At 37.0% G+C, this 22793-nt stretch overlaps 3 protein-coding genes across 3 annotated transcripts; 2 read left to right on the top strand and 1 right to left on the bottom strand.

Annotated features, from left to right (window-relative positions):
• Positions 1–5700: 5700 nt before the first annotated feature.
• On the bottom strand, positions 5701–8554 carry LOC103338584 (TIP41-like protein). Its single transcript, XM_008241802.3, has 5 exons — positions 7800–8554; positions 7394–7702; positions 6924–7296; positions 6503–6628; positions 5701–6392 (listed from the first exon to the last, which is right to left on the bottom strand). Exons 1-5 carry the CDS (start codon positions 8160–8162, stop codon positions 6271–6273), a joined length of 1293 nt encoding a protein of 430 aa, XP_008240024.1. The 5' UTR covers positions 8163–8554; the 3' UTR covers positions 5701–6270.
• Positions 8555–17245: 8691 nt separating this feature from the next.
• Positions 17246–18469, top strand: LOC103338622 (universal stress protein PHOS32-like). The gene is made up of 4 exons (XM_008241843.2): positions 17246–17594; positions 17754–17863; positions 17994–18112; positions 18198–18469. Exons 1-4 carry the CDS (start codon positions 17420–17422, stop codon positions 18286–18288), a joined length of 495 nt encoding a protein of 164 aa, XP_008240065.1. The 5' UTR covers positions 17246–17419; the 3' UTR covers positions 18289–18469.
• A 325-nt stretch (positions 18470–18794) lies between these two features.
• LOC103340655 (uncharacterized) lies at positions 18795–22558 on the top strand. The gene is made up of 4 exons (XM_089047894.1): positions 18795–18845; positions 19689–19875; positions 20049–20183; positions 21923–22558. Exons 1-4 carry the CDS (start codon positions 18795–18797, stop codon positions 22066–22068), a joined length of 519 nt encoding a protein of 172 aa, XP_088904020.1. The 3' UTR covers positions 22069–22558.
• The last annotated feature ends 235 nt before the right edge of the window (positions 22559–22793 follow it).

Below are 22793 nucleotides of genomic sequence, written 5' to 3'. Positions count from 1 at the left end.
TGTTCTACACCTTTATTGTCATGTTGATTAATTGTTGTAATGTTACAGTTTAGGGTAATAACACATGTTGATTAATGGCTGTAATGTTCCAGTGTAGGGTAATAACACTACTAGTTTCCTATAACATCCTATTTCTAATGCATGTTTACCCCTGTAATATTCCAGTGTCTGGTAATAACACTGCTAGTTTCACATGATATCCTAATTCTAATACATGTCTACCCATGTAATGTTCCAGTCTAAGGTAATAACATTGCTAGTTTACTGTCATGTTAATTAATGGATGTAATGTTCCAATCTAGGATAATAACAATATTAGTTTCATATGACATCCTATTTCTAATGCATGTCTACTCTTGTAATGTTCCAGTCTAGGGTAATAACACTGCTAGTTTCTTATGACATTCTATTTCTAATGCATATTTACCCCTGTAATGTTCTAGTCTAAGGTAATAACACTGCTATTTCCTATGACATCCTACTTCTAATGCATGTTTACTCATGTAATGTTCCAGTCTAGGGTAATAACACTGCTAGTTTACTATCATGTTGATTAATACTTGTCATGTTGCTATTTCTAATACATGTCCACCAAAGAAAAGATGAAGAAAGAACAAACCAGACCAACTCAAAACAAGCTGAGCCCAGATTATTAATATTATTATATTCATAGAAGTATATTGTTAATACTATGTCATAAAAGTACATTGTTAATACCCTTGTCACAGAAGTAAATTTGTTAAACAAAAATGAGATTCATAACTAAAATAGTAACAAAAGTTGAATCGATCATCAAAGCTAAAAATGCATTTCGAAAATCAACTAAAATTCGAAGAAGAAACACATAATTGAAGCAAAAGATAAAAAATCTCAAGTCCAAACCAAACGACGACGACGACGATAACAACAACGACGATGTGGCGAAAGAGGAGTAGAGCTCGAAGATGAGGAGTAGAGCTAATAGCATCTGATCGAGGTTTGTTCGAGGTCTAGAACAATCCGAAAAAAGAAAAAATCAATAGAAACACGATTTTAGAACAAGAAATCGAAGGTGAAATAGTGAAAATTGTAAGATTAAAGATGAAAGAATATAGTTGGACATGAAACTGAGCTTCAATGGAAACTCTCTTGCTCCAACACCAGAGAAAACATCTAGGGAGAAAGGAGAAAATAAATCTGATTTGGTTTTTTGGCAGATTGGTTTTTTGGCAAATCTGGAGCAGATCTGATTTTCCTCTCTTAAATCCATAGTACAAGGACAATATAGGTATTTAACACAAACAAATATACTAAAAAACAACTATTAAATTAAGCTGTCAATTTTTGGGTTTTTTTTGTGTGTTTATAGTTTTTAAATGGTGTAGGGTTTCTTTATAAAATTATGTCTAAGATTGGGTTTGGGTCTATGTCTAAACTGTGCGCAAAAACTCCTAGCCAAAATGGGTAGAAGCCATTAGGGTTTCTTGAAAAATGATGGTTTCTAGCGGCTATAAATTGAGGTTTATCCTACCTGCAACCTCAGAGAGCAAGTGCACTGTTCATCTTCTTCTCCATTTTGTTCTTATGGCAGCTGCCAGAAGAACTCTGCTATTCATTTTTTATTTCCTTAGCCAAATCCCTCACAAAACATCTCCTTTCTTACCTTAACACATTCTTTTCTCATAAAGCAAGCCTAAATTCTCTCTAGGTGCTAAACTCATGTTGATTTTGCTCTCATACCACATGTCACTCACGCTGAGCTAAAAGGATTATCTGTAAGCATGCCAAAACCACCTGTAAGTTACCATTATTCTGGTTGGTGAAGATAGCCAACATATTTCTTAAGGCTTTGCTGCCTTTTCGAAGTATTTTTGGGGCTTAATTTTGAACCCAAACAAAGGGGATAGTCTCCTCGATGCCCTTTACGGCTCATCCCATTATAGCTACAGGAAGAAAAAGTCCCCTACAGTTGCTTCATTGGGGGCAAAAGATCTAATATTTGGTGGGCAACAACGTTTAACTTTTGGGGTCAAATTTTCCCCCCCAAACAATGATTTTCAACTTGCAAGGGCCAGTTTATCACTCTTAGCCCATTGTAAATTCACCATTAATCGATAATGCAAACGTTGTAGGAACAGATGTCACCCTGTTTGGGTGCGGTCTAAAATCCAATCCGAAGTCAAAGTGGAACCCAACTCTAAGAGGTCAAGACCAGAAAAATTCGGAATGGTCTCACTACCCGAATGCCTTTTGCAAAGGTCAAGTTGGCTGGGATGTGATTTTGGCTGGAGGTGTGTGAGAGCTGGCCAAGCAAGCAGACTTAGCTAGTTTTCAAGATGGAGGTGTGGCTAGGTTTTCTGTTGTGAGGATTGGCTGGTTAGGTCTTCAAGTTGCAAAGGAATATTGGGTGTGCTGGCGTGACTTTGTGGCTAAAATTTGTTCACTCTCTAGCTTATATATAAATAAGATGGCCTTACAGTTTGCTTAGTTAAAATTGCATGAAGGCCAACTTGGCCTTCACATGTTGATTTGGCCAACTCAATATATATATAGTTACAAAGGCCAAGCCTTGGCCTTACGGTTTGACTTGGGCAAAGAGAAGACAAACTCTTGACGTGAGTTTTAGCATGTGTAGCATTTACCTTAGGCCTTTGTGCCTTGAATTTTCCTTATACATACATGCAGGTCATGGCCTTATGGCATGTGCATTCTCAATGGCCATTAAATGGAGTATTTGATAAATATATTATATTTTAGGTGATAATTCATGTATATTATGTAATTAAGACACCTTGAGGATGTACGTGGATTCATTGGGTTTCCAAGTCACCTAACATCATTGATCATTTTTTCAAGATTAGAACTCCAAATGCCAAGCCAAGTCCTCGAGTTTCAAGCACAACCTACGAAAGTAGACCTAAAACTTCTGGATGTTTTCATGCACGTGACGAGATCTACTTCAGGAAAGCAATCAAAGAAATCAACATAAATTCGGAACATTCCTAAGAAAGAGAGAACCAAGGAATCAGATTTTCAATAAGATGATCTTATCAATTCCATGGATTTAGGAAGCCACACAAGGCAATATTTTGAGCGAAGTTGACCTTCGGGCCATTTAATGGCCAACTCATGGGTGGATGATCACCCTATATAAACCCCATCATATGAAGAGCAAAAGGCCATTGATATCAGACACAAAAACTTACTTTTTGTCTTTCACTTTTCTATCCATAGATTAGGTTTTTATTTTCCAAGCAAGTAGACTAGATATGTTCTTCACTTTTATTAGTGTAAGTTTAATTTCTCGCAATTTACATTACCTTATCTTTTAAATTCAAGTTATTTCAATTGCTATACTTTCATTATTATTGAATTTCATTAAGTTTAATTTAGTTTATCGTTCTTATTTCGTTCTTGCTTTATTTTACATTATTTATCACTTTGATCTATTTTCTTGCACTTTAATTATTGGTATTAGTTTAAATTTGTTTTAAGTTAATTGCACCGCTCTCATTAAAAAACCTAAAAGTCGTAAAAACATCCACAAGAAACCTAACCATCCTCGACTCCGAGGAAGTGAAAGAACTTCAGCCAAGAGGAAGTTCCTTACTTGGCCCATCAATCAGCTGGTTAAAAGTCAAAAGAGCAAACACAACAATCCAACTGTTTTCATTCAAGCTAATCAGTGGCTTGAGTGGCACGCCTACTAACCCAAGAGAAGAATTGATCAAAAATTCATTCCATCGGCCACCTTAGCCGAAAAGAGGGAAACACAATCCATTTCTCTGGATCATGTGAGTTTCTCTCCACAAATAGGCAAATACATACTCCATACTTCCGAGGGATGTCAATAGTACTAGTGTGGGTAGAAAATCTGTCAAATCACTTACCATTTCTTGCTTCTCAATACAACCTTTTTTACTATTTCAAATCAAACCCAATCTTCTACGCGCAATAATTACAAAACAAGTTATATTTCCACAACAGCATGCATCACCCTACTACGTTATTCGTCAGAAATTGCTGAGTCGGTCTTGTTTCCATTGGCGTTAACATCTTCAAAAAAATCGGCCGGTTTTGTTGGTTGAGCAACCGTTAATTTCACAAGGCTCTCACCAAACCGAAACCCAAAAACACACACCTCCTGACAAATAGAAGAAGCTTTGGATGTTTACTCGATTCTTTTCCACTCGAAAACAAAAACCAAAAATCATGGGAGGAGGCTGCTGCGGGCTGCAGTTTGGCCCACCAAGTGAATAATACCCACGAAGTGTCCATGGGGTCAAAGGGCTTTTTCACAACTAAGTCGGCTATTGGGAAAGGTCAACATTGAAGTCCCATTAGCGAACATGTTTGAGTTTTGGCACTTTGGATACATTGTATATTTTGTCACACCCATCACATCCATCCATCGTGTACATGCCACCTTCACACCAAGAGCTTTAGCCATCTACATGATTGTACCCTCAAAAATTAGGGTGGCTAAATAGATATGCCTTATTTTGAGGGGCCTATATATATCAAAAATATCATCATTTTTTTCTTTTTCTTTTTCTTTTTTTTGACCAAATGGATGATCTTTTGATATCGCTCAAATGAGGAAAGTAATCAAGAGATGTGACATAGAATCCTCGAAAGATTTAAAATTTACTTGAACTACATTCTCTCCTCCTCATCCTAAGAAGTTCTTATTTTTATAATACTCCAAATACCGCTTCCCACACTCCTCTATCCTCTCACATACAAGAAGTGTATAAGCTTTTATTTAAGAGTGATTTCGGAAGTACAAAATCATCACCCTAAACAGAAACAAAAATTTACAAAATAAAAACAAAGTATGTATGACCGAGTCAAAACTGATTCACATCCAGCGAGGTGGAGGATGTAACGCACGCATACCCAGTAACTCACTCGGTACCCAAGTACCCACCCACCTCCCACCACCACCACTAACCACACATCACCCGACGTGGGCCCCATCCACCGCCATCCCCCCACCCGCCTTTCTCGCGCGTGAAACACCACAGACCACCCGTAGTGGGCGCCATGTGAACCCCCTGTGGACGTGTTTGACCACCACTCCTCCACCACCACATGCCGGCAAACAGCGCATCACTGGCGCTGTCATGCAGGCCCCACAACCCCCGAGTTCCCACATCCCCAGGCGGAGAGAGATAGATTCAGAAACAAATCTGGGCCCCGTTCATATAAATTTAAAGTAAGATATGGGATGAGGCAGAACGATCTCAAAATAAAAAACTCAAAAGCAAAGCAAAATCCGGCACATCGGTGTTTGCCACGTGTAAAAGACCAGCCACGCGTTGGCCCACTAATGAGAACCTCGCGCCGGCCCATATCAGTGGTGCAGCTGCAGCTGCCTTTCCTCTTAAGCAAACCCCCCGGTCTGTCGCAATCGTCACCTTTCTCTTCCAACTTCGTTTTCTTAGGAATGTTTATGATTTAACTATGCTAAATTAAATCTAATTAAGGAGCAAGCAAACACAATTAAACAATCCAGCTTGCCGGACTTTGGGAAAAGCAAAAGTCGTTTTGTTGCAGCTTCTTCTGGAGCTTTTAGAACTGTCACATATTAATCTAATCCAAGAAGAAAAATTCAAAAATACACAAGTTGGAGACACACCAAACCCCAAGCGCACACTGCCCAAAAACATTACACTGCTGGACAATAAAATCATTAAAGAACAAAAAAGAGAGGAGAAATAGGCCAATACATGCATTTTATTTATTTATTATTATTAATAACACTAACTTGTTGCATGGCAAGATGGGAGGACAGATTGGAATCCTTTTTACACCTTGAACTTTCTCAATTCTCTCTGATAAATATATTTTTCTTCTTTCTAAAAGATCCCAAACTCTTCTTATCCCAAAAGACTAAAACAAAAGAGGGACAAGCATCCACCATTGCCTCGTTCTTCGAGCACAAAATCACTTGGAACAAAAGCTGCTTCTGCTTCTGCTGTAATATAGCATGCAGCAGGTGCCATCACTTTAATGAAAGTAGACCATTTATTTCTCACCTAAACCCTAAAACCCAAAAAAACATTTCTTCTTCTGGTTCAGCCATTTTTCTCCTGTCCTGTCTTTTCTCAAAAACTATTTCCTTTGTACTTACCCTACCACCTGTAGTAAAAACCATTAAAAACCCTATATCAAAAACTAATAAAACTTGCATACTTCCTTTCCTTTCTTCCTAAAACCCTTCAATTTCTTTCCCCTTGCCCTAAAATTCCCCAAAAAACACCAAACCACCCCAGAACTGAAATGCTGCTAATAAGTCCACTCCTGGGGGAGCCTAATCTCATTGCTCACTTGTGGCGGCTGTGGCCTAATACCATTGCGTCTCTGCTGAGAAATGGCGCTGTTGTTACTTCGAAGCCTCAGAGCAACATCTGCAATTCAAAACCAGCCACCAAAATCAAACAAATCGGTATAAAAATCAACTTGGTAAAAGTAAAAATTGCTAGAAACAGTGTAAAGAAGGGGGGGATTTAGGATTTACCATATTCAGGGTTGTAGCTTGCATTGAAACGACGCTGAAGGTGGGGCGGTTGAGGTGCGCACATATCATCAATGTTCAGCTTCAGTGCCTGCACAACTCTAGCTGGAACGAGAACTGTCGAGCAACCTGTAAAACACACAGACAGAAAATTATAAATGAGCCACCAAAATAAATTCACAACTGAGACCAAATAAATGAGTTTGAAAACTTACGACACCCAGATCTGAAAAGAAAAAACAGATTACCCAATTTAAAAGACTTCAACATCACAGCAACCCAGACCAAGAAATATTAATGACGTGACCAACTAACTTCAATGAAGAAGAACACGAATTTTGCTTGTTGGGTTTTGTTTGCAAACTGAAAAAAAATTTGTTTCGACTGAAAAACTAAGGACTTATTAGTTGGGGAAGACATAGACCTGTCTTCTTGCGCGTTTCAGATTGGGCGCCGATTTGACGAGGTAAGAAGACGCCAGTTCCAGCGCACTCCCTTTTGGCACCAGCGTTCTGGGTTCCAAGGAAAACAGCTCTCATGCCAGACCCATTTTTCTGGTACTGTTGTTGCTGCTGGGCTTGTTGCAGAGGAGGCCATGCAGATGGCGACAAACCCAGAGGCCGAGTGTTGAGAGCGTTGCTTCTTACTCTGCTCTGGACCATTGGGCGAGCCTGAGCCTGAGCCTGAGCCTGAGCCTGAGACTGAGACTGAGACTGCTGCTGTGGGTATCGAGGCTGCGCTGCCCAAACCCCCGAGCTCTGTTCCTTCAACATTTGCTGCTGCCTCAACCGCTGAAACTGTAAACAAAATCGAGCAGAAATTTAGATACTGAGAAGTGTTCGACGAAAGTACACCCGGAGAAATTTGATTTGAAGTGTTTGAGCTTTTTATTACCTGTGTGGCTTGCAAGTGCTTGTGGGAAAGCGACGGCTGGTGGAAGTAAAAACCAACATCAGGGTTGTTGGGGTTGCTGCTCAGAGGGGCGGCGGGAACCGGTGGGGAGGGCTTTCTTGGAAGTCCCAAGAGGCCTCTACTCTGGTCGATGCGCATCTTCGCTACTTCCCCTGCAGCCGCATGCAGCAGATCCCAAGTGGCCGGCGGCGAGTGGGCGTTTGGGCTTCCACGGCTCGAGCCTAGCCCACAGCCACAGCCGCTCCCAGCTGGGCACAGCGTCGATTGGGGCGAACCAGAAACAACCCAGCTCTGCAGAAACAGAACCCCAAATCAGAACCATCATCAAAACAATTCGTTTAGAAGCTAAAAGAGGGGAAAAAAACCAAAAATTACTTCGTCCCCATACCTTTGAGTTGTCAGAGCCGAAAGCAGAGTCAGAGTTCTTCAACTCCTTCTCGAACGTCGAGCGAGCCATTTGGCGAGTCAACTCGGCGAGGTAGTCTTCCTCGTCGCTCTCCGTCTCGCTGGAGCCCACCACAGACTCGACCGGCGAGCTGAGATCCGACGAAACTCCGAAAGCCCCGTACCCGCCATAAGGAAAGTCGAACGGAAGCAGAGCTTTCGAAGCATCAACGTCAAAGCTGAGCCCGAAGCTCTTGTGGTGGGTCTTGGAGTTGGTTTTGGAACCGAGGTCCATGGCGGGTAGGTCGTCGTCGTCGAGAATCTGGGTAGGGAGCCAAAACGCGGGGTCGTCTATCAAGTCAGACATTTGGGCAGCCTTTGAAATAGCAGAGCAAAAGAGAATGATGGGAGGAAAAAGTAGAGGAAGAAAGTGAGGTGGAGAGTTTGCTGCTTGGTGAAGTTATAATAATATAGCAAACCCCAGGTGGGTTTGCTAGATATGCAGAGACTCGCAGGGTCCCAGGCAAGTATCCAAGAAGAAGAAAAAGGCAAAGCAGTGCTTAGTGTGGACTGAGAAAACACAGAGGAGGAAGGAGGGGGTTTGATGGAGAAGGAGAAGAAGAGGCTTTATTGAAAGTTGAAACGAAGCCCCAAAGGCCTTTTTAACACTCTCTCTCTGCCCCTCCTTCTTACAGTGACTTGGATAATTAATTATTATTTTAATTTAGAGAGAGAGGGGAAAGGACCGAAAAGCAATACGCCGAATAGGAATAGCAAAACGCAGAAATAGTAAAACGAAACGCACAGAGGTGTAAGTTAACGCGGAAGATAGGGCGTGGCAAACACGCTGGAACTCCCCCAGAGAAGGAAGGTGGGTTCCGCCAGAGTTGTCACCAGTGTGGGTCCCTCGCTTTTTAAGGAAAATTTGACAATTTGTTTTTGTTTTTGTTTTTAGAAAATTTTAAATCAGTTATATATATTTTTAATTAAACACCAAAGTTATATTTGGATGTGATTATGGTCTTTCCTTTGGAACATTTATATGAATATACAAAAGTTGTTATCGGCATTCTAAAAAAATTATCACACGCTCTTTATTTTAAAAATTATAAATAAAAATTGCATATATAGAAGTTCGTACTAACTCTTTCGGAGTGTCAATAACAATCCTCGAAATATATTATTCAAAATCTATATACATTGATACATTATTATAGGTGCATGTATTTTTACGTTCAGTGTACACGGTTATATAATTATAATAACATACCTATTCGGCAATTTCCTTCTATTGAATGACACCTTATGGAGTCCACTATGAATTTTTTTTTAACGATTTTAGCTGTCTATTTTTCAATTATTCATTCAAATATGAATATAAATTTGAAAACCATTAACACGTCGAGTTGCGACTATCAAATTAGATGAACTTTATGGATTAAGAGAACACTAAAATGACACCAATTTAATTTAGCGGTTAGTTGATTTCAGATTCAAGTGTTTTTTTCATATATGATCTTTGAACACTAAAATGACAACAACTTAATTGAGTGGTAGTTTATTTTCGAATCCAAGTGTTTTTTAATAGATAATCTATGAAGAAAATTAAAAATTAAATGAATCAGATCATTGAAATACGATATATGGAGCATACCACTTAAATAAGCTTATTTGATATATTCATCAATTGAAGCTTTTGACCTAATCGAAATGAATAATATCACAACCTAATCTAATACGACTCGACTAGTAAGACAGTTATCTCGCCAAATGATAAAATTCTAAATATTCATTTTTTAAGTTCAAAGTTTGCAAATTATACATTTTCATCTATTTTCTTCGGGAGTTTAGAAATGCAATCACTCAAAACCACTTCGAGAGTTTGCAAATTATAAATTTGCTAAAAGGCTTTAATATGTTTATAAAAAAAATTAGAGCTTAGGTCATGATTGGGGGCAATTCTAAAGTTATGCGTTTGAATTCCCCTCCCTTAGGTACACTTGAATTTCCTTGTTTGTTTTTTTGTTGGTTTTTTATTTTGGGAGTGTGGGTGCGTGGGTGCGTGGTGTGAGTGTGAGTGTGAGTGATTTTTATTTAACCCACTGTGCTGCTAAACGTGAAACGTGAAACGTGAAACGTGAAACGTGGGCCAATGCCATGCCAGCCTCCCTCCCCTCTCACTCATCCCTCGTTCGCTTAGCGGTTGAAGCATATAGACATTACAGCGTTGCAGCAGAGCCAGAAAGCCATAGCCCTCTCTCTCTCTCTCTCTCTCTCTCTCTCACACGCCAACCCATAAGATAAAAACAAACCTTTTTTTCTTTTCACAAAGAATAAGGACTTGCATGGTTTTGCATAGCAGGGTAACAGCCATTTGTCCTTGTAGTTTCCACTTGGCAGTTGGCACTTCCCCACCTCCCCTCACTCCCCACCATGCAATCCATCCATTTTTATGCAACAAAACTTGCTTTCCTTTTCTTTTATCTCTTCCTTTTTTACTATAAAAAAGGTAAAAACGTTGCTTTCTTCTCTGTTTTTACTTTCTTGCCATTGGTTTTTGTTTTGGGCATTTGGTGAGTGAAGTGAAAATACGATGAGCTGAAAAAGGATTTTGTACCAATTCGTTTTCAGCTAAAGCCTGCGGCAAGATCAGCAGCTATCAGAAACGATCTTGGCGCAGAGGAGATGAGCCAATCGAAAACAATGCTTCTGTGTATTCAAGTGATAATGATGAAAACGACAATTTGTTTTGGCTTATGTGAATTATCCTTTACATTTTGTAATTATGATCAAGGGGAAGTTAAGTTAACCTCACACCAAGTCAGTTGTGATTTGTCGCATCCACCGGCCAATCGATCATCTTGTGCCACAATTCCTTACTAGTCTTGGGTTTTTAGAGAATGTGGTACAATTCCTTACTAGTTACGTTCATATATACAACCAATAATAACTCAAGTTGAGTTGTAATTTTATCTTTTATCTGAAATGAAATGGTAAAGTAAGAGATGGGAACATGGGTGGTTAGGGGCGGATATGTCATTCTTGTTGGCGAGTTTGTTTGACAATTCTTTTTTACGATTCACGTTGTAAACGAGTAATTATTGTGTGATATTGGAGTACAGTCATGTGATATAGCTTCTTCGTATTATTAATATAAAGATTAACATGTATTCGTATTCCAATATCATACAATTTTATTTTTATTTTTCCATAGAATGATAAAAAGTTCATAATGTAAACAATGTAATAACACATACCATTACATGTCGTTGATGCTCTTACGTGCCCCCCTTATCGCATAAATATTGAAATATTTAATTTAATTTTCTAGCCATACAAAAGTTGAATCCAATTGCAGATATTCCCATGTGTATCGCATCACCGCCTTTAAAAATTCAAGGAGATCTTAATCCAAAAGCAAACGATGATTTTGTGAGGGACGGTGGACATAAATCCTCTCTCTCTCTCTCTCTCTCTCTCTCTCTCTGAGTCAAATGTTCCCATTTGTTGGAAACGTGCCTCTCCAAATCTCCACACTTATCCCCTAATTTGTAGTTAATGCTAATTATTGTATTATGTAGGCTGCAAGTAACACCTGCCGGGTCAAAAAAAGGTTTCATATCACAAGTGACAAGTGGAATTTGAAAACAAAATGAACAAAAAAAACACACAGACGAATATCCTGAAAAGGAACAATTTGGTTTTTGGAATCAATCTATCAACAACAACAATTTAACAGTAAACGCATAAATCCGTCAACCCACATGTGCATAAATTATATTCTTATCTTTGTATCAATAAATTATCCATCTAAGTTTTGTATATTAGATATGATTAACTACTTTGATGAATCTTTGGCTTTAATTAGCAACCTTACTACTTTTATTAAAAGAAAAATGCAAACATATTCTTATCTTAGTGGTTGACTTTATAGTCTTCGTAATTTCGATACTCACCTCTTTTAACTCATAATTTGGGATATTTTTATTTTATTTTTACAACCTGATTGGAACTCGTGTTTACTTATTTGAGATAAGCTACTATCTCATAATCAATATAACTCGTGGTTTCTCAAGCATCGAATTACATTTTTTAATGAGTTACCTACAAATTTTTTTCTTCATTATATTTTAGTAAATATATGAAAAATCATGAATTTGAATAACTCCACTCCCGTGTTATACAAAGAATAAATCACGAGTTGAAATAATTCCAAATAAATAATCATGTCATTAGTTTTACTCATTATGCAATAGTCATTTTCATCTAAAACTCAAATTTTCCATTTATTCTCTCATTTTCTAAAATCTCATAATTTTTTTTTTTAAAAAAAACATAAAGGTTTACTATGTCAGTCATCACTCAAAAAAAAGAGAGGAAAAAATAGAAAATAGAATCTAAAAGAATCTGCATTTTGATGACGTGGCGTTAATGATTAGCTACCTTATGATATCAAAATTTTAATTTTGGTCAGAAACCGTCTCATATTATATTAACATGGTCAAACTCGAACAGATTTCCCTTGTGTTTGTTTCGACGACCGTCGTTTTCTGCGAAGACAATTCCGGCGCGTCGTTTTCCTTTCTCCACTTGGCAAACAGTTGGCGATGGCCAACACAGGAACTCATCATCAACATCAAGCATCACCTCCATTTAATAGCAAATATAATCGAACTCACAAATTAATTAAACTAATTCAATTAATAAATAAAAAATAATTGAAGGGACTGCTTACTGCTTAGACAACACAAGAGCTACTGGATAAAGACGTCCCTGCCTTTTTAAATTTTATTTATTTATTTGTGTATAAATAACAAATTCTTGATGTTGTCTTGTGATCCCACTTTTCCAGCCGTTGATTTTTCTTTCAAAGGTCCAGAGAGAGACTAATGCTTCAATTTATTGCGCGAGTTTTGAACTTTCCCGCCGAAAGAGAGAGACAAAGTAATTAAACCAGGGTTACGTCATTTTCATATCTTTTGACTAATACATCATACAATTTTAGTTTTTTCAGATAACGAGGAGGGAAATCGAGCTCAAGTGTACTGCTCACAGTACCTTAGCCGACTCACCTAACCTATATGTACAATATATGTTATATCTACATTTGTTAGAGCAAGTCCACCGTAGCAGTTTGGCCCAGGCAAGAGGGGCCCTTTGCTCACCAAAAGACTCCAATGCGCACAAAGTAGCCCGGGCAAGACATGGGGGCCACCAACCCGAGCAAGTCCAAAGACAGATCCAGCCCGTGTTGTTGCCTGGGTTTGCTTATGTTGTGTTGGCACGTGGCAGCACTTGGGTCGTCCAATTAAAATTTCCACTGCAATCTAATGACTGGCATTTTTTATGTAATAAAAATTGAAAAAAATGAAGAAAAAAAACCAAAAAATTATGAATTTTTTTCCATAAAAATAATTTTTAAAGTTTAAGTATTAAAAATAAAAAAATAAATTAAAGTGAATAGTAATTGCCCTCGTCCATAGGAGTGGAAACAAAGTTGAAGAAATGCTACTATTCACATAAATAATGATAGCCCTTATCTTATCCTTGCCCATAGAAGTGGAAGTGCTCTTATCCCTCATAATAAGTGGATTCATTTAGACCATCACCAGACTACCATGTGCATAAACATTACCCGTGTAACTAACCTGTTTACCCAATTGGCTTATCTAAGGTTATATTACCTGGCACATGTGTCACCGTTGTTTAATTTGACTATTTAGTCTCAAATCAGAATTCTATTTTTTTTTGGGGTCTAAACATGTGCTTTCAAGTGGGCGGCGCATGCACGGCTGATGCAGCTTGAACCAAATAGACTTTTCCACGACTGACACAAGCCTTCTGTATACAAGGCAGGCGGGGAGGCACGCAGGGCCCGTGCGTTGAGACTTTGATGTCAAGCTAAGGGCGTACGTGTAATAATTATAAAACATTATCTTGCGGAAAATATGAGCAGCACTACTTGCTTGGTGTAATTTTTTTAGAAGATCATAAAATAAAAAGAGACCAAAATCCCCTCCTACTTTCGGTTTATTTAGTGTAGATGCTGCAAATGAGGACGCAAACAAAATATTTAGCCTTATGCTTGTGTGGGTGATGCGCACTTAGCAGTGCCCATGCTTCCGTTGCAAGTTACAAGCAAACATGTCTTTATGTTGTTTCGCACTTCGAAATATTCATAAATAAAATTATAGTATGAAAAATTTGTAAAAACCGTACCTATCATTCTCTAGAATGGTTATATTTTAAGTCGTTTTTTAAGAATACGATAAAATGACTAAACGGTTTCTGATTTGATTGATTGATTTATTTATGCAGGAATGATCCTTAAAAGATACCTTAAACAATAACGGAAAATTTGGGAGAGAATGAAATTTTCGGATATGATGTTTTCTTGTGGAGTGCTATAATTGGATTTTCAGAGCTTACTATTTAGGAACATGAAAGGCAATGAGTGTGGGAAACATGTAATGTAATGTTAATTATAGACTGTGATTGAAGGGCGTGAGTGGAGGCCAGGTGGTGTGCCATGTGTGAAACAATACAAAGATTATAATCTTGGCGATGAAGGGATATATATAATATATGTAGTGTGAATGTGTTACTCCAATTACGTACAATAGAGTGATGCCTAAGCTTGTTAGCATTATACCATCTTATTTGCTTTTTCGCCTTTATGTATTTTCTTTTTTCCTTTATCTTTTGTACTTTATTTTTCTTTTCTTTTCCCAGTTGGTGTCTTTATTACTTTTCCAAGTGGTCATGTAAAAGCCGGTCATCTTCCATATACACAAGGATATATCCATGTTCCTTGCCTTGTTTCCCAAGGTTTCTTTTTGTAATCTTATCATCAAATTAGTGAATTACAATAATTTTATAAGGGGCAAATTTATTTATGAAAAGGATAGATACCTAGTCATTTATCGCACTAGCAAATGACAAGTAGTAGAGGTGGTCGTGAAAAGCTTTTCTGCTAAATAATCTTGCAATGACTTAATTCATCCAAAATCTAGGCCTATTAGAACCTCATTTACTATTTAAGTTCTTCACGAATCACAAATAAGCTCCACAAAACTCTATTTCATAATTAAGAAAATTTCAAACACAGGGGATTAGGGGGATACGTTTTAGTCATCAGCTTTTTATAAATAGTCCCCAATTCTTCTTCTATGTTAAAAAACATATCCATATTATGCCTTGAATGTACATGGGTATTTTGCCAGAGTTGTCAGGAGGACTAAACTATGATTAAGTATTATTTTTCTAATAATTAAGCGACATGTATGCTGACAAATAATTCGATGAACAATTTTACTGAGCTTAATTAGCATTATAGACCAACAAATTGGTAGTTAGTTGTAGCCATATCCGCCTGAATCATTAATCTCATAATAAAGAAAGATTGCATTTGGTGGAGGGGCAATTAAGAAAGAATGATCATGATCGCATCAAGAGAGGCAATCGGATGCACACAAAAAAGCTGGTGCATGCAGTCTACTACTTGAGAGTCAAACCTAGAAAACATGAAAAGAAACAAACACGATCATCATCAAATTAAGAAAACAAAAAGTTTTGGATAAGCGTAAAGCATGCCACTAATTAAACCAAACAAAACACCTTTAATTTCCTTTCCGCTATTCTTTGATCCCGATCTCATCCCACTTTGCAAACCCATTTTCTCAGCTGTTCAGATAGCAATTGGAATGAAACTAAAGTAGGGCTTTTGTTTATCATGCTGAGAAGAAGTAACATGGGTTTGGAATAGTATAGCAGTGGGGGCACGTGTGGAAGTTCCAGCTGAGCAAAGTGATTAAGAATGTAATATAAAATTAAAATAGTCTAGTTAAGGTGCAAATAGTCTTGGTAAATATGGAGGCTGAGAGAGAGAGAAAGAGGGGGAGAGAGAGAGAGAATATCGAGGAACATGTCACCTTGATTAGCGGTGAAGTATGGGTTTTGTGTCTTAAGCTTGTCGTTTTCCTTTTTGATGGTGTGAGTGTTTGCACTGTCCATGGATAGAGTTTATAGATTCTTTTGGGAAAAAGTTTGACCATATGTCTGTTTCCTCTGCATTTACAGTTTGACCAGCCCACAAGATCTGCAATCCCACTGTCACTCTGTTGCTCTTTTGAGTGGAAACCAGCCCACACTAATCTCAATCTTAACCTAAACCTAAATGCTATTTAATTAATTAATCTGTTAATGAAATCAACAAGGCAAATATCAATGGTGGGCTACTTATTACTTCCCCAGAGTTTGTTGGCAAACCAAAGTACAATCATTAGAAATTATTTAATAACAACCAATGCAAAGCTCAACATTGCTGCTATAGTTTGTCTTTTGCAAATTCGTATTTGTATTGGATGAGTTGGGGGGTCATTTAGATTTGTGTATGATGTGTATGTATACGTTTTTCTTTTTGTATTTTTAATGCAGTATTGTTGCATATGTGTTCGAGAGGAGTATCTCTTTATAAGTATGGAGGCAAGCTGTATCCTTTTATTTTTGTTCTGACATGGGCAATGCCCAATTTTGTAGCTTGCAATTGCACCCTTTTTCCTTGTTTTGGCCCTGGGCTTCTGACTAAGTGGACTTTGCAGAAGATGACAACTTTGAAAGGTTCAAAAAACTCACACTTCTGGGCCTGTTCTGATTAGGCCTGAACACTCCACATCACAAGGCCTAAAATTTATTGGTTTTCCCCTTTGTTCTTCTTTTGGTATGCAATTCAATTGGTACTGCAGCAACAGAGGATACTGTGAGTCATGCGACAAGGACAAAGGAAAGTGCCAAGCAGCTTCGTTTTACCCAAATTCTGAGCACAAATCAATAATTTATGTATCCGCCCTGATCTTCCATTTATATATATATATATATATATATATATATTTGTCAAACTTCCATTTATATTTCAATTACCGAATTTTTCAATAGTACATCCAATGGACCGATGTATTTCATTTTTAAAATTAAAAATTAAAATCCAACCGTGGATGAAACAATGCATCTATACATTCAAATTCAATGTAGTGCAGTAGTACACTCGATTATGGTTGATTAAGCAACTTCACAGCAAGAGTTAATACAATCGCATTTCTGATTTCATTTGTTGGTGAACATTTCTTCTTTTGTGCATAACTTGGAGAATGAGGCAGACCATAAAACTTACCTGTGACTCGTGAGAAGGAAGGAACCGACTATACACCGAATGAACCACACGCATTCCCAACTCCAAATTCCAGAATTGAGAAGCATATCATATCATGTGACATGTCTTTGTGCTTCTATCACGTGAAACCCCACCTGAAAATCCAATCCAATGGCCCTTAATCAATTTAATATAGAAAACGGTCCCACCAATAAAGACCTGGTCCAACTTGGATGGTCAGGATGAAAGCAAAGTTAAAACCAGCCAACAGTAAAAAACGCATACAAGCCACCATTTTCCCTGCAGCTATAATTCGTCATCTTCTTTATATTCCGCCGCTGCTTAATCCATAAGCTTCTCAAACCATCCTCTTTCTCTGCTTTTCTCTCTTTTGATTGTTCACACGCCACAACTGTGTCTTCTTGTCCGATCAAAATAACCAAACTGGTGCAGAACAGAGAGTGAGAGACATCAGAATGGGAAATGATAGGAAGATTGGCGTTGCCATGGACTTCTCAAAGAGCAGCAAGAACGCGCTGGAATGGGCTGTGGACAATTTACTTGACAAAGGTGACACCCTTTACATCATCCACATCAACCCCAACTCCCTCGACGAGTCTCGTACCCAACTCTGGGCCCAATCTGGTTCTCGTAAGTTCATAAAGTCTCATCCTTTTAATGTATATATAGCTAAAGTTTAAAGCTTTAAATCAAATCAAATATCAACTTGATCTGGGGTTTTTTTTTGAGCTGAAGATTAAAGCTTGAAATCAAGTTTGATCTGGGTTTTCTTTACTTTTCTTTTTGCAGCTCTGATTCCATTGACGGAGTTCAGAGAGCCCGAGATCATGAAGAAGTATGATGTGCAAACTGATATTGAAGTTCTTGATACACTTGACACTGCTTCCAGGCAGAAAGAGGTTTGCTTTCTTGCTTCTCTGTTTTTTTTTTTGGGTATAAATGTTTGATTTTGATCTATGCTTCATCTTGCCCATCTGGTTTTGTAATTAATGGTTGTTTCTTGTTGGGTTTTGACGGGATGATTTGAAGGCGAACATTGTGACAAAACTGTACTGGGGAGATGCAAGGGAGAAGCTTCTTCAAGCGATTGAAGATCTGAAGCTGGACTCTTTGGTCATGGGAAGCAGAGGCCTTGGTACCATCAAAAGGTATTGTAATTTTCTTTCTTTTTTCCCTTAATTTGTTTAATTATTTATTTACAATATGGTTTTCTTAATTGTGCAAATGAAACAGGATCCTGCTGGGGAGCGTGAGCAACTATGTGCTGACAAATGCTCCAATCCCTGTGACCATTGTCAAGGACCCAAGCTTGCAACACCATTGAATCATGGACAGTTGGAAACTTTGGATTTGGTTTTTCAATAATGTTTCATCACCTTTGACATGGGCATTGCTTGATTTTTATGTTTTACTTGATCGTGGTTTACTAGAACATTTCAAGTTATGATGTCTAAACGGATGGAAATGTACTCTGTTTTGAATAGCAATGAATTTGTGTGTATTAATTTAGTTTGTCTCATTGCCTTCAAGCGCATTCATGAAATTATTGAATTTCTTGACAAGAAACAGGTCATGCTCAGCATTATAAAAGCATTCACAATGGGCTTTCTAAACCATCTCATTTGATAAATTTTAGGGACGAATTGGAAAATTATAACTCCAACCAGGGGGCGGAGCCACACTGGGACCAGTGTGGTCTCGGGCCTCCACTCAAGTTTTTATATATTTTAAAAGTAATATATTGTTATGCATTTTTATATGTATATTATTTCAAATACTTTACATTTTGATATGTACTCACATGTGTTGTGACGGATCTATTAAGACACAATGAGGTGCTTCAAATTGCCTATTTGCTCAGTTGGTGGTGGTGCACTCCAGGTGTCCAGATTACCTTATTTCCATTTTCAAGCATTAAAGTAAATGTCTTTGTCCTTTTACTTTAAATTATTTTTATATTACTCAAGTTACTTAAGTTTACAATGTAAATAAGGAAGTAACCCCTATTTGGATTCAAATAAAAATATTAGAAAATCAAATTCCCACCAAATCAAAATATGAAAAATCGGTTTTAGTGCAAAATATGATTTAGGCTAAAAATGATGGCTCATTAAGTCAATATATACTTCATACTAAAATTCCATAAAATCAAGTTTTCTTATTTGATGTGTAAGGAATAAAAGCCACAAAAAAATATCCTAAGAAAATGATTATTCCGAAAAACCTTTTTTCATAACTAGTCAATATTGCACCTCCGCTAAAAAATTTATGGGTTTACCGGTGGTTATACGAGGGGAACAAAGCAACAACCTCTTTACTCCTCCATTATTTTCCCCTGGGGCTGCTATTATGAAAATGTAGCATATATGGTGGTAGAGTCTCGTTTGGATGATGAGTGCATTCTATAATTTAGGAAACTTGACAACTGGATTTCTCATTTTAAAGGGATGATTAGTTCAAGCAATTTAAACTCTGTTTAGAAACTAGTTGGATTATTATTGTAAGTATCCATCAACTTACTTATCAGAAGGAATTACTTTCTAATTAGGTTAGAATCATTAAACCTATGTGAGACCCATATGTATTAGAGAAGTGATCATTAATGTGGTCAATAAATATAGTTCGAATAGCAACAACCTAATTAATATATATCAACACCAACAATGTGGTTAAAATAGATGGCAGTACCCTAGTTAATACATATCAACAACCCAAGTGGTGCAGCAGAAGACCAAGTTAAGCAAACTACACTCAAAGGATAGGAAGATTGGTGTGGCCATAGACTTCTCATCAAAGAGCAGCAAGGCGCTGGGATGGGCTTTAGCTAATTTGGTCAAGGGTGACACACTTTACATCATCCACGTCAAGCCTACAAATGCTCCTAACAAACTTTGGGCAGAATCTGGTTCTCGTAAGTAGAAATTCCAAGGAGAAGAGGTTGAATTGGTTGAACTTGAAAAAATTCTGAAGAAATGTCATGTTCATTTGAGGAGGCATATATATTCCAAATATTTGTCATTTTACTTTTGGTTGCAATGCAATGCAAGCATGTTTTCTTATGTGTTTGATGTGGGTTTTTTGCAGCTTTTATTCCGCTGACAGATTTCAGACAGCCAGAGACCAGGAAGAAGTACGACATCCAAACCGATATCGAAGTTCTTGACACAGTTGACACTGCTGCCAAACAGAAGGAGGTTTGCTGGCTAGCTACTCTGTCTGGTTCGTATTTTTATTTCTTGTAGTTGTAAACTTCCATTCCTATAATTATTAGAAACTTGGATTTGGGGTTTTCAATAATCTGTCATCAATTGCTTATTGCTAACATGGGTATTAATGCTTGATTACAATGGTTTACTTGATCTTGGAGACTTTAGTCTCCTGGAATTGTTCAAGTTGTAATATCGAATGCATGTGGACTTGTACTCTGTTTTGAAGAAAAATATATTTGGTTCTGGTTCTGGTTTTGTGCATTTGTTCTTCATACATAGCCATCCAAAGTGATCTAAAGTAGGGTGAGTAAAAATCACCCCACGCATTCAAACCAAAACGCTCGGTTCGATTCGGTTTGCACACTAAAAACAGTGTAATTTTAGACCAACAATTAGTTTAGTTTATTATTCGAACTATAACATTAATTCAACGTGAACTATAACATTATTCGGCTGTACTGTTGAAATAATCTATTTATGACGTATAGCCTAGCGGCTGTACTTTTAAAATTTCTATTTATGGCGTATAGCCGTGCGGCTGTAACATATTCTCTACTTCTGGAGTACCGTCGCGCGGCTACTTACTTATAAAATATCTATTTATGGTGTATGGCCGCACGGCTGTACGGTATTTTTAAAAAAAAAAATACAAAGCGTATTGCCCAGCGTCTATGCTGTTAAAATATCTATTTATGTAGTATAGCTGCCTGGCTTTCCTTTCATGAGTTAAATAATATCTTAGCCTTATTTAATCACTTTCATTAGTAATTATATTTAATTATTATTTATTTAGTGAATAATTAGTATTAAATATTTTAATTAACTTCATAAATTATATTACTTGATAAATAGTAATTAATTTTTTTTCATTTTTAAAATAAAATATTTAAATACTAATTATTTACTTAGTAAATAATAATTAAAACATAGTAGGCTTATGGATAGGGTTCGAGACTTGAGAAAGGTTTTGGAACAAGTTCAGAAGTAGGATTTTTAGTTTGAGACTTGGATTGGATCAAACTAATTTTGTATAAACTAATTAATTACTATTTATTAAGTAATTTATTAAATTACTAAAATATTTAAATATTTACTAAAAAATAATAATTAAAACATAATTACTAATTAATGGAATTAAAAAGAATTAAGATATTACTTAATTACATATATTAAATTAAAGAAGTTTGCAAAAAACAAAAGTAAAGAAACTAAATTTATACTTTTAAATAATATAGCCGTACGGCTATACCGTAAAAAATTCTTAACCGCCCGGCTTTACTGTAAAATTTCTATTTATGGATTATAGCCGTTCGGCTATACGATTAAAATTTCTACTTAAAGTGTATAGCCGAACGGCTATACTGTTAAACTATTCTACTTATAGAGTATAGCTGCCCAGCGATACATATAAAATATCTATTTATGTAGTATAGCCGGCTGTAATGTTAAAATTTCTGTTTACGGAGTATAGCCGCGCGGTTATACGGTTAAAATATTCTATTTGTGGAGTATAGCCGCCCGGCGTTATTATCATTGGTAATTAAATTATATCCTGCCAGCATCGACGAATCTCGGAACCAACTTTGGGCCGAATCTGGTTCTCGTAAGTAGAAATTCTAGGGAGAAGCGGTTCAATTCGTTGAACTTGAAAGAAGTATTATTATGTAAAGGAGAAATTTGTATGAACTTTAAATTTTTTTTTGTTAATATACTTCATCTTTTGTATTTGATGTGGGTTTTTTTTTGCAGCTCTTATTCCACTGACGGAGTTCAGAGAGCCCGAGATCATGAACAAGTACAATGTCCAAACCGATATCGAAGTTCTTGACACACTAGACTACGCTGCCAAGCAGAAAGGGGTTTGCTTGCTACTCTGGTTTGTTTCTTTCTTGTAATATATTTTAATCATTTTGAAATATGGACCATCTGGGATTTAGTTAATGTGATTAAAGGTGAACATTGTGATAAAGCTGTACTGGGGAGATGCAAGGGAGAAGCTCGTTGAGGCGATTGAAGACCTGAAGCTGGACTCTTTGGTCATGGGAAGCAGAGGCCTTGGTGCCATCAAAAAGTATGTAATTCTGTTTTTTTTCCTCAATTTTTTGTTAATAGATGTGGGATAATATTTTTCACATTTTGTGATTGTACAAAACAGGATCATAGTGGGGAGCGTGGCTAAGTATGTGCTCGCATATGCTCCATTCCCAGAACATCGTCAAGTACCCTAATTTCCAGCATTTCCATTAATATAATTAGAAACTTTGGATTTGGGTTTTTAATAATCTATCACCAATTGTTAACATGGGTATTAATGCTTGATTAGTATGTTTTACTTGATCTTGGAGACTTGGTCTCCTAGAATTGTTCAAGTTATAATAGTACAGAATGGATGGGCATGTTATGTTACATGTATACTGTTTTCAAGAATAATATATTTGTCCCCATCAAATCTGATTTTGTGTATTTTTTTCTTCGATCATAGCCATCCAAAGTGGTCACAAGTAGGGGTGGGCAAAAACCCCAACCATTCAAATTAAAATGCTCGGTTAGGTTTGGTTAGGTTCGGTTTTCACACTTAAAAAGTGTAATTTTAGAAAAAACAATTAGTTTAGTTTAGTAC

This window comes from Prunus mume, linkage group LG1 (genome assembly GCF_029339155.1).
Source record: "Prunus mume cultivar Tortuosa linkage group LG1, ASM2933915v1, whole genome shotgun sequence".
NCBI classification, from domain to species: Eukaryota; Viridiplantae; Streptophyta; class Magnoliopsida; order Rosales; family Rosaceae; genus Prunus; species Prunus mume.
The sequence above is the reverse complement of the archived record's forward strand: the minus strand, read 5'-3'. Positions and strand labels throughout refer to the sequence as shown.

Coding starts and splice junctions, on each gene's coding strand:
- LOC103338584 (XM_008241802.3), bottom strand. CDS start 8,162: ATGTCTGACTTGATAGACGACCCCGCGTTTTGGCTCCCTACCCAGATT. Junction 7,703..7,799: donor TCGGCTCTGACAACTCAAAG/GTATGGGGACGA, acceptor CTGTTTCTGCAG/AGCTGGGTTGTTTCTGGTTC. Junction 7,297..7,393: donor AGCACTTGCAAGCCACACAG/GTAATAAAAAGC, acceptor TTTTGTTTACAG/TTTCAGCGGTTGAGGCAGCA.
- LOC103338622 (XM_008241843.2), top strand. CDS start 17,420: ATGGGAAATGATAGGAAGATTGGCGTTGCCATGGACTTCTCAAAGAGC. Junction 17,595..17,753: donor CTGGGCCCAATCTGGTTCTC/GTAAGTTCATAA, acceptor TTCTTTTTGCAG/CTCTGATTCCATTGACGGAG. Junction 18,113..18,197: donor GGCCTTGGTACCATCAAAAG/GTATTGTAATTT, acceptor CAAATGAAACAG/GATCCTGCTGGGGAGCGTGA.
- LOC103340655 (XM_089047894.1), top strand. CDS start 18,795: ATGAGGTGCTTCAAATTGCCTATTTGCTCAGTTGGTGGTGGTGCACTC. Junction 19,876..20,048: donor TTGGGCAGAATCTGGTTCTC/GTAAGTAGAAAT, acceptor GGTTTTTTGCAG/CTTTTATTCCGCTGACAGAT. Junction 20,184..21,922: donor CTGGCTAGCTACTCTGTCTG/GTTCGTATTTTT, acceptor TTTTTTTTGCAG/CTCTTATTCCACTGACGGAG.